Source organism: Thalassophryne amazonica, chromosome 5, assembly GCF_902500255.1.
Source record: "Thalassophryne amazonica chromosome 5, fThaAma1.1, whole genome shotgun sequence".
NCBI classification, from domain to species: domain Eukaryota; kingdom Metazoa; phylum Chordata; class Actinopteri; order Batrachoidiformes; family Batrachoididae; genus Thalassophryne; species Thalassophryne amazonica.
In genome coordinates this window covers 36,676,329-36,688,538 of record NC_047107.1, presented here as the reverse complement: position 1 = coordinate 36,688,538, position 12,210 = coordinate 36,676,329, and the positions used below count along the sequence as shown (strand labels likewise).

Below are 12,210 nucleotides of genomic sequence, written 5' to 3'. Positions count from 1 at the left end.
ATTAAGTTCCCAAAAGACCACAAAAGGCAAAACCTGAGGTGTCTTAAAACTGACCAAGACCTCACGATTGTGTTTGATGCAGAACAGTAAAATGCAGATGGAACTATTGCTGGTGAAACAAAATACTTCTACAGAAACAACTATGGATTAAGAGGAATGAAATGTAAACCACTGATGTAGTGAACATTATTGGCAGCAGACAGGAAGAAACACTGTGGAACAGCTCTCGATCAAGTGGGAGGAAATAACACCACCACACAAGTCTTGATCGTACAGAAAACTCTGCAGTACTATTTGCTGGTTCGGAGGCCCCACCAGAAGCACTCATGCAGGCACAAGTAGAGCCGGTCCCTACCAGATTCAGGGAGCAAACTGTTCCTCATATAAGTTCCCCATTTTACTTCCACCATTGTTGAGTATCTCTGCTTATATGTGCTTGTATGCCGGAAATAAACAAGATTTTTTTTTTAGTGATTTTAAATGATAAATTAACTTTATTTCTTACATGATGCTGTTTTCTTTGCCATTCCAATGCTATAAGAAGTGTTAGTTCCTACAAAATCAAACAAACAGATGTTGATAATGCAATGCTTTCTGGGTCAATTTTTCCTATATGTGGTATGGAGAACTGCCAAAAACTGCAATTCCTTGACTGGCCACCTGAGGCTGGTTCCAAAACAGGCTTACTCCCCATCAAATCCATATTTAAATCTCCAGCTTGTGAGCTGAAATAACAATTTTTGTAGCCTGGCCAGGGATGGGTATTGATAAGATTTTATCGATATCGATGCCATTATCAATTCCGCTTATTGATCCGATTCCTTATCGATTCCCTTATCAATACCTCCTGTCAATTTTCTGTGTATTTAAAGTAGGCTTTACAGGTTTTCCTTGTCAAGAACATTTTATTGAGTCTTAAAGTAAATAAATATGAAATTTGTCACTCTGGATCCTTGATCTCTGGACATAAATAAACTCTACATGGTGGATTCTTGATCTCTCAATGGAAATGCTTTTGACAAAAACTACAGATTTTGTTTATTTGTAGTTATGTCCAGACATTTTGGCATGAATATCACTCCATACCTCTGAGCTCAGCTCAGCCGGCTGCTGCATGTCAGCGCAGGATGTCTCATTTTGCGAGGAAAAAAAGGCGTGTTTATTGATAGTATTACAATGTTTGGAAAGAGGCGTCATTTGATTTAAACGGTGATTCGCTTTGAAGTTATTAATTCCGACCGGACTCTATCTTTGTAACTTGACTCGGACGATTCTCGTTTCTTTCTCGCAACAAGACAGGAGTCCCACTTAGTGACTTTAATCAGCACAAAAGTGACTCATGATTGACATTTTTAAATGGCTTTGATAGGGGTTAAGAAGCAGACTTGCTGCTTCTGAAAAGCAGTGAAGCGAACCAACAAAGCAATGGGTCGGAGCACTGCTTCATTGGTTCAAGCATCAAAGCAGAGCCGCGCTGCAGAAGCGGCTTATTACAGACCTGCTGCAGGGTCTGAAATCAATGTAGAGAAATTATCATTTTCCCAACAAACACCCCCAAAAACAACAGCTGCTCTGAAGGACAGGTAAGGGAATCGTTAGCTAAAAAGACTATTGATGTCAGTGGATCGAATTATTTCTTAACAATACCCGAAACGATCCGGTTCCCATTACCCAACCCTAGCCTGGCACACCAAAATAAACTGTTTGGGTCTCAATAGTTATAGTTTCCTCTTACATGACAAATGTTTGAGGGTGAATTTTTACAAACATAGCTCATTATTTTAAGCTGCTTTAAGCCATAAAGTTCTGAGTAATTAGGGGCATGGTTGCGTTGAGTGATAGCTAGTGTGTGCTGGGTCGAGGGTTTTGAGGATTTTTTAATTAATCTCTCAGTGCCATGAGCACTAATCATCAAGTCTTGATTGATTGATAATGTGAGCTACACTGATACTGCCGTGATTTTAGTATGCGAGTTGTAGAGTTAATATCAGCATCTAAGCCACAAACACATCACTCATTGCAATCGGACCAAAGACTGAGACAACAGACACAAGACCCAGTAAAAGTCTGAGCCTGAGCCTGAGTCTGAGTCTGAGCCTCCTAATACGCTTACTGAGAGGGATAACATCTGACACCATTGGAAGGAGCTGATATATCACAGCAACTGCCACTTCCTGAGAAAATCCAGAGAAGTTGTGGGATCACCAAGAAGCTGCTGGACATCATAGCCAGCCTATACACATGCACTGTGAGTGCTGTGTAGAGTGGAGACAGAGAGCATGGGAGCCTGACCACACATGTGCATTGCCTGGAGTCTTGTTCATGTTGTTGATGGCATGACATATGTCCTCCAGGTGAGTTGTGAGTACACAAGTGGACATTACAGCCATACCCAGATGTGCGCTATGCTGGACAGAGATCACACTGCAGCCACCTCAGCCGCACCTGACAATGTTTGATCATGGCATGGGGGGACGACGACACACTCCTCACAACATCTTTGTTGGGGGGGTGTCACACTCGTATGCCACATGTGTTGGGGGGAGCCTTCCAAATCTTTAGGGTCCTGGTGCTGCTTGTCTTGTTGTGTGGTTGTGAGACTTGGATGCTAACCAGTGACCTACATTGACAACAACTGGATGTCTTTGGTGCTAATTGTCTTTGAAGGATCCTCGGGTACCCTTAGAATGACTTTGCATCAAACGAGCAGTTACTGAAAGAGACTAGGATGAGAAGCATCACTGGCATTGTGGGAGAGCACGAGCTATGACATTTTGGCCATGTGGCCCATTTCTCTGTGGCTGATCCAGAACGCAGGGGCCTGAGCGTTGAAGTAGCTGTAGAAGGTCAAGGGGACGCCCATGGTTCACCTGGCTGCTGCAGACAGATGATTATTTGAAGTGTGGGAATGGGCTGGTTGTCTGCTGCAGGTTTTTAGTCATGCTAATGCTCCCCAGAGCCATTTTACTGATACAAAGTCTGAAAGAGTTAAATCAATCAATCAATCAACTTTTTTTTTATATCGCGCCAAATCACAACAAACAGTTGCCCCAAGGCGCTTTATATTGTAAGGCAAGGCCATACAATAATTATGAAAAACCCCAACGGTCAAAACGACCCCCTGTGAGCAAGCACTTGGCAACAGTGGGAAGGAAAAACTCCCTCTTAACAGGAAGAAACCTCCAGCAGAACCAGGCTCAGGGAGGGGCAGTCTTCTGCTGAGACTGGTTGGGGCTGAGGGAAAGAACCAGGAAAAAGACATGCTGTGGAGGGGGGCAGAGATCGATCACTAATGATTAAATGCGGAGTGATGCATACAGAGCAAAAAGAGAAAGAAACAGTGCATCATGGGAACCCCCCCACAGTCTACGTCTAAAGCAGCATAACCAAGGGATAGTCCAGGGTCACCCGATCCAGCCCTAACTATAAGCCTTAGCGAAAAGGAAAGTTTTAAGCCTAATCTTAAAAGTAGAGAGGGTATCTGTCTCCCTGATCTGAATTGGGAGCTGGTTCCACAGGAGAGGAGCCTGAAAGCTGAAGGCTCTGCCTCCCATTCTACTCTTACAAACCCTAGGAACTACAAGTAAGCCTGCAGTCTGAGAGCGAAGCGCTCTATTAGGGTGATATGGTACTACGAGGTCCCTAAGATAAGATGGGACCTGATTATTCAAAACCTTATAAGTAAGAAGAAGAATTTTAAATTCTATTCTAGAATTAACAGGAAGCCAATGAAGAGAGGCCAACACGGGTGAGATATGCTCTCTCCTGCTAGTCCCCGTCAGTACTCTAGCTGCAGCATTTTGAATTAACTGAAGGCTTTTTAGGGAACTTTTAGGACAACCTGATAATAAAGAATTACAATAGTCCAGCCTAGAGGAAATAAATGCATGAATTAGTTTTTCAGCATCACTCTGAGACAAGACCTTTCTGATTTTAGAGATATTGCGTAAATGCAAAAAGGCAGTCCTACATATTTGTTTAATATGTGCTTTGAATGACATATCCTGATCAAAAATGACTCCAAGATTTCTCACAGTATTACTAGAGGTCAGGGAAATGCCATCCAGAGTAAAGATCTGGTTAGACACCATGCTTCTAAGATTTGTGGGGCCAAGTACAATAACTTCAGTTTTATCTGAGTTTAAAAGCAGGAAATTAGAGGTCATCCATGTCTTTATGTCTGTAAGACAATCCTGCAGTTTAGCTAATTGGTGTGTGTCCTCTGGCTTCATGGATAGATAAAGCTGGGTATCATCTGCGTAACAATGAAAATTTAAGCAATACCGTCTAATAATACTGCCTAAGGGAAGCATGTATAAAGTGAATAAAATTGGTCCTAGCACAGAACCTTGTGGAACTCCATAATTAACTTTAGTCTGTGAAGAAGATTCCCCATTTACATGAACAAACTGTAATCTATTAGACAAATATGATTCAAACCACCGCAGCACAGTGCCTTTAATACCTATGACATGCTCTAATCTCTGTAATAAAATTTTATGGTCAACAGTATCAAAAGCAGCACTGAGGTCCAACAGAACAAGCACAGAGATAAGTCCACTGTCTGAAGCCATAAGAAGATCATTTGTAACCTTCACTAATGCTGTTTCTGTACTATGATGAATTCTAAAACCTGACTGAACCTCTTCAAATAGACCATTCCTCTGCAGGTGATCAGTTAGCTGTTTTACAACTACCCTCTCAAGAATCTTTGAGAGAAAAGGAAGGTTGGAGATTGGCCTATAATTAGCTAAAATAATAATTAATTATTATTAATTATTAATTATTAATTAAATGACACCGTAAGATGGTGAGGAGCTTCCAGGCATGTGAGAGACAAATAAAAAAATGCTTAAAATGGTAGTGGTGGGGGGGTCAAGAGGGCCTAGGTTGTGGAGGAAGGGGGGGAGGGGTCTGGAGGGCAAAGATTCCCAGAAGCTGAAGGGTTTTAGCCATGCTAATGCTCTCCAGAGCCATTTTACTGAAAAAAGTCTGAAGGACCTCAATGACATGGCGAGATGGTGAGGAGCTTCGCTCTGTCAGTGACATAAACATATTATTTACTGTTGCTGTAAATTACATTGATCATTAAATACATCTATTGAAGTCGAGCATATAGAAGTTTTGGTTCTTGATATTCTACGTCACAATGATATTTTCATGAATACCTTTAAAAAACCAATATGTATGTACCATTAAAGCCTAGAATAGTTTATCATTAACAAATCGTGTCAGTCTATATAAAGTACCTTCAGCTCAACACCTTCACACACCCAAGCAATCTCGAACTATAGTGTATCACATACAATTGACACAATATTTACATCAACCTACGTCCATGTTCGGTCCAAGGCTTTGACTTAGTTATATTAGAATTTCATAAAATTGCTATCAGTTTAAAACCTTCAGTCTTGAGAACTCTGATTGCGTTTTATTTTTTCAATTCCTAGCTGATCTATGAAGAAAAACTAATTTAAAACATCAAATAAAAACAACAAAAAAAGCTGAGAAAAGATGAGAAACATTTTTGAAATTACTTACAACAAATTTCTTTAAGATAATATTGCACAGTTTGAATTGATTGCTTACCGCAAATATATTCTTCAGATGTGCTGAATAAATATCAAATTAGGCCAATTTAAAAAAATGAATTAATTACTTTTTCTCAAAGTATATTTATAATGTAACTGAAATCTTAAATTACAAATACATTTTAAAAGAACATATTACATTTTGGTTCAAGTAGGTGCACATGGTAGTTGAGTGCACTTGTTTCCATTGTGGAAGGTTCCTGGTTCAAGGCCACCCACCGCTCATTCCCCATGTCATCAAGGGTGTGGCCACCAGGGTGGCACTGACTACCCGTGGAATCTGATTGGCCACCCTGCCTACCACCCCCACCAGAGGTGTCAATCAGTTTTTCGACCAGAGTAGCGTTTTAAAGCCCGACCCATCCTCTACAAAGTGGCTTCTCAACGCTTAAACGATGTAATAAAAACTCATTTGGGAACAACAATGAATGATTATAGGCACGCCAATATAATATTGCTCCAATATCATATTGGCGTGCCTAGTACTGAGAAGAGGAGGGCAAACGTAGATGACTTGGTTGAATGCTTTTCCCAACAGCACAAACACAGGCGTATACAGCTGCCGGAATCCTCAATGTATGTAAATAATATAGTGTCTTGTAACTCTACTTTGCAATTTGTAAAGAAATTGTCACTTTAAAGGCACATGCAGAGACAGACTAGTTATTTGATGGTGTGATTTATGGAAATGTCTAATACATTATTCCATGTGTATAATTTGGTTAAATAAATAATTCTCTTATTTATACCTCAGCCTAACGTTCATTACAATCTTAAGGCCGCAGGGCATTTTTTTAAACCTGTAATTTCAGTGTGTCACCCTTCAACAGTTTGTGCCCCTAGCTGCCCCCCCCCCCCTAAAAAATACTGGACACACCCCTGCATGTAGTATGGAATTGTGACATGGAAGGACATCCGACATTAAACTTGTGTCAAATCAACATGCAGATCCACCTCAGATCTGCAGCAACAACCCTGAGTGAAACAAGGGAGCAGCCCCAAAGAGCCTTCAGATGATTTAGGTGAAAAATTATTGAGGTTTGTCCAAGTTTCACTTTTTGCAGTACTGTAAAGTTATACTCGCGGTCTCACATAAAACAAATAAGGCAGAGCATATTCTTCTACACTGGATTTCATTTGTCCTTTCAGTTATACTTTACCAGTATTGACCCCTCCAGTGAAGATCCAGGCTCCAGTTGTCATGGCAGCCTTGATGAGCCCTTTGCCGAAGACCTGTTTGAGTTTGGGCTGTAATTCAAAGTTCTGCAGGCCCCCATGAACAGAGATGAGCAGTTTGGGCAGATCCAGCTGCCACTCCTTGGTCATGAGGTGCAGCAGCAGGTCAGGCTTGGTGTCATAAGACACTCGCACATACTGCAAACAGTAGACAATGTGTCAGTGGTGGTACTTTTATGTCACTAGTCATATCGTGGGATGAAGTCTGAGGGCACGTGAGATGTCCAGACACACAAATAAACAGATGTGCACGTACACACACACATACACACACCAATATCTTCTGCAGTTGATGTACCGTTGATACACATGTATCATACAGCATCTGTATATCTAATTCACCCTCAGATACCAGCCTGATGTGTATGCATGAATAATTTAAATTTGGGAACAAGTATAATGTAATAATCTCAGATTCCTCAAACAAATTGCCTTGTGTATTCTTGGAAAACCTTCTGGTAGAGTATAATCAGGTTACATTTGACAAGGCAAACATCTATCTGCCATGCCAGACACATGCTACTTTTTGAATGAGTAAATCAATAACCAGAATTGGCAGCACTTTTATATAATGTTACTGGCAGTAGATTTTTTGTGTGTGTGTGTGTCAGTATGACTCCTAGCATTGGCAAGAGAGTTTGAGCGTTTTTAGGTGCAGAAATGCAAAGCACCATTGTGTAACAGCACATACATAGGGGACCTCCCTCCCCTTCCATGCACATACAGTGGCTTGCAGAAGTATTCAGCCCCTTGGTATTTCTCACATTATAATTTGTTTATAGCATTTCAAATGCAAAATGTAAATCAGGCTTCTCAATATAAATTTCTACATTATCTTCTTTAGACTTAAACTGAAAGTAAATCTCTACAGCTTGATATAAATTAATTAAAAATATAAAAGCCAAGATGACTGGTTGCATAAGTAATCAGCTCCTTTGGCATAGTACCTGTAAATAATCTGTTTAATTGCCAGTTTTCTTCAGTCAAGTCAGGGGATGGATACATGAACATTTCCAAGTCACTGAATATGTCTTGAACTTTATTTGCATCAGTTATGAAGAAATACAAACAGTATGACACTCTATGGTAAATCTGTGTGGAATAGACAGTTCTCAAAAACTGAGTGACTGTGCAAGAAGGAGAAGAGTGAGGAAAGCCACCAAGACATCCAGACAACGCAGAAGAAGTTACAGGCTTCTGTGACTGTGATTAGAGAAATTGTGCACCGTGGATGTTTTGCATTTTGTATCCCCACTTATACAGCTTCATGATGAAGTGGTACAGAGGAGGGCTTTCTTTCATCAAAACATTAAATCTAGGCTTGCATCTCAGATGTACCTTCTGGCAAATTGTAGCTGAACTTTGAGGTCTTCTTTTTAATAAAACCCTCCTCTGTGCCACACAATGTATATTGTATTTTCCTGGGTGAAACACGGGTGCTATGTGGATTTGGGAAGTGGAGCCTTGGAGGATTTGTGGCTGTAGGACTGTACTATATTCCACGGTACCCCAACAAGACAGAGGGAAAGACACATTTGTGGGCCAGAAAGAAGAGATTCTTGCCCCACTTGCTTTACCACCACACTACCATGCCCATGAGCAATGTCCGTGACTTGCAAGTTAATCCTGGCGTGCAGCAGAGTACCTTTCATGACCGAATATGAGGCCACATTGTGAAGCACTTTACCTCGGATGGAAAAGCAGTATAGAAATACATTCCATTTACCATTTATAGCTCCTGCAGTGATAATTATTATCTCATTATGTTGGCAAGTCATTAACAGCTACACAGCTACTCCATTTCACTTTGTAACAACTGCACAAGTATTTTTTTTCTTTTCTTTTTTAAACAGTGAAGTTATGTGATTATGAGGAACAGAATTTGTCCCACACTAGTTTTAACTTTATAATAAAACCGGAGTGATGTTGCAAAAACATTTATTTTAAAGGAGCTTTTTTGGTCTGGTAGAATTGATCTCAGATCCAGATTGTTTGCTCACTTCCATGGCTTTACCACACCATGTTTGCCAGTTTCTTATCTGGATTGCCATAACACAAACTTTCTGTAATGAAATGGAATGTTTTCCCACAATCCCATTGCAATTGTCATCCACATATTTATATACATCAATTATAAAAAAAAAAAAAAGAAGCTACAATGATGTGCTTATCTACATATGGGCTGACAAACTAGAGTAGTTCTTTTAAAAATTTGATTCCAAACCCAGAAAGCTGGTGTGAGAGATGCTGGTCTGTATGAGCATTATGTGAATCAAGAACCTTGTTTTATATATTAGATTATAGTTTTGTAAATTTGTAGCCATGAATTTGTAGCCATTCATGAAGTCATAAAGCAGAAATCTTACAGTGGAGGTCAAAGGCATAATTATTACATCCGCCAAGGACGTAATAAAATCATCGGCATTTATTCATTTATTTGTCTGTCTGTCTGTTAGCAGGATTGCGTCAAAAAGACTGCACAGATTTTGATTAAATTTTCACCACAGATAGATCTTAAGCTATGGAAGACTCCATTAAATTTTAGAGGTGATCCAGATCCAGATTCTTTGAAGAATTATGTCAAAACCTTTTCACAGATTCTCACCAAATTTGCACCACAGATAGATATTAGGGCATGGGAGACTCTCTAGAGTTTTGGAGGTGATCCAGATCCAGATTCTGGATCAAGGTTCACTTTATATGAAGGACTACGTCAAAACTACTTTGCAGATTCTCACCAAATTTTCACCATGGATACATATTAGACAATGGAAGAAGCTGTTAAATTTTGGAAGTGATCTGGATCCAGATCCAGAGTCTATATCAAGATTTCATTTTATATAGCCATTGAAGAATGATGTCAAAACTTCTTCACAGATTCTCACCAAATTTGCACCACAGATAGATATTAGGGCATGGGAGACTCTCTAGAGTTTTGGAGGTGATCCAGATCCAGATTCTGGATCAAGGTTCACTTTATATGAAGGACTACATCAAAACTACTTTGCAGATTCTCATCAAATTTTCACCATGGATACATATTAGGCAATGGAAGAATCTGTTAAATTTTGGAAGTGATCCGGATCCAGATCCAGATTCTGGATCAAGATTTCATTTTATATAGTCTTTGAAGGATTACGTCAAAATTTCTTCACAGCTTCTCACCAAATTTGCACCACAGATAGATATTAGTGCATGGGAGTCTCTCTCGACTTTTGGAGGTGCTCCAGATCCAGATTCTGGATCAAGATTTCCCTTTATTAAGGCTTTGAGGGATTATATTAAAACTACTTCATGGATTCTCACCAAATTTGCACCAAAGATAGATACTGGGCATGGAAGACTCCACTGAATTTTGGAGGTGCTTTGGATCTGGATTGGCGGACGTCAGAAATCTCTCACTCTTGTTATTAGTTGCATCTGGAGTTCAGTTCTTCTAAAAACTTTTGGTCCATTTTTAAAACTTTCACAATCATCTTCTCATAATCAGCAATGACCACTTAGTCCATTCTGACCTAATTAATCCATCCTTCATGAGGTTGAGACACTGAAAATCATGTAGGACAAAATTTGTAGGAGTGTCATGGCTCATGATTGAGCTTTCAACACAGATTAAAGATGTCATTTTCTAAAAATGTATTCTTTTCATTTAAGAGATACACATTGTTGGGATTTCATGCTAAATATACCCCAAGTAGTAAAAATTGGTTAAATTTTCTGACAGCAAAATTAGGTCATAAAATTAATTTAGCTTGGCCAACAATTTAATGACGAAGGTCATTCAATTTGCAGTAATATAACAAGCGGAAAGCAACAGTTACTTAAATGTGACAATGTGAACTGCCTAATTTTGGCAGGTTTTCTTTGTGTAGTTTTGCAAGGATCCTGTTGGTATAGTCACCATGGCTTTGTTGGAGTGTCCTCCTCCCTGGAATTCAATGGTGCCAAAGGCATCAGTGGGACTAAGTTGTGTATGCTTGCTGATTGACCATTTCTCAGACAAGCTGTCGTTCTTGGATAAGCGCTCTGCCTTATCATTGTGACTGGACGAGATGCCCGGGGGTAGACCAACATGTTGACCTATCAGACGACCACAACAGCACCTGGACAGAATCAGAAATGAAAGGTAAATTTTACACCAACATACAGCACAATCATATAAAAAGAATAACTGCAGGTATTCAGTTGTTAAGTGTGACGTAACGCATCACATGATTTTCAACTTCCGGGTCCAAACAAAAAAAAAAGCATGCTTTGTCAGCTGTTTGTGGTCATTGGTCGTCTGCATCAGTTGAGCTTCTTTTGAAGCTAAGACCTCACAGGATGTGAGTTCCCAGATGTGCGACCGAGTTAGCAGGTCGGAAACATCACTGGAGCTGTCTTTTTATAGATTCCAGCAGAATCCAGATTCCAAGTGGCTACAACTGATCAGGTAGGCCCCCTACCCTGGCCTTTTGGTTTTGATTGCTGACGCTGTAGCGGCTATACCAACCATTTATGAGATGAATCTCATCAATTTACATAACCATAAGTGTTTTGTTTGGACCCAGAAACAGATTTATCACGTGATGCGTTACGTCAGAGCTTAACAGTCCCATACGCAGTGCTACTGTTTGCTTTTAATGGACAGAATCTCTTTGGAGTGAATGTTATAGAGCTGAGGGTGAAGCAGCTGGGAAGAGAATCTGCACCTCCAAACTGACACTGGAAAACAAAAGAATGTGTTTTCCTGGTTACGACCATGTTTCTACCATCACCTCTAGGGGAGGTGATCGTCTAGTGGTTAAGCTGTAGTGCTTGAGACTAGAGGATCCTTGGTTCAAATCTCATCCTGACTGGAAAATCACTAAGGGCCCTTGAGCAAGGTCCTTAATCCTCTAGTTGCTCCCGCTGTGCAGTGAGTGCCTTGTGTGGCAGCACCCTGACATCGGGGTGAATGTAAGGCATTATTGTAAAGCACTTTAAGCGTCTGATGCAGATGGAAAAGTGATATATAAATGCAGTCCATTTACCATTTACCATTTTCTACGCCAAAGTCAACATCTTTTCTGGGAACGCCTTGGGACCCCTCAGAAAGAACAGGAGAATTTGGCTGGAGAGACATCTGGGCCACCTTAATTAGTAGAACAAGTAGCTGAGTGGATAAGGAGCTGGCCTGCCAATATGTAGACCTGGGTTTGACTCCACCTCATTTTAGCTGTCTGTATCCTTGGCCAAGACACTTAATCTACATGGTTTCTGGCCTAAGCTAGGGAGGTAACCTGTGTTGGAGTGACATCCCATCCAGGGGATGTTGTACACTCTCATCCGCTTGACACTATGGAATCCAGAGATAAGCAGTCAGAGCCTGTATAGGTCTTGATACTTTGCCTGCTGTCATCAT

The 12,210-nt window shown here is 40.4% G+C and overlaps 1 protein-coding gene across 7 annotated transcripts in view; it reads right to left on the bottom strand.

Annotated features, from left to right (window-relative positions):
• The window catches only part of trpm3 (transient receptor potential cation channel, subfamily M, member 3), a 746,932-nt gene that overhangs the window by 304,699 nt on the left and 430,023 nt on the right, over window positions 1-12,210 (bottom strand). For all 7 annotated transcript variants that reach the window (XM_034170010.1, XM_034170014.1, XM_034170008.1 and 4 more), the window contains exons 3-4: window positions 10,729-10,930; window positions 6,752-6,965 (exon numbers count right to left, since the gene is read on the bottom strand). In XM_034170010.1, coding sequence (XP_034025901.1) covers window positions 6,752-6,965; window positions 10,729-10,930 — 416 coding nt within the window. The remainder of the gene's footprint in view (window positions 1-6,751; window positions 6,966-10,728; window positions 10,931-12,210) is intronic.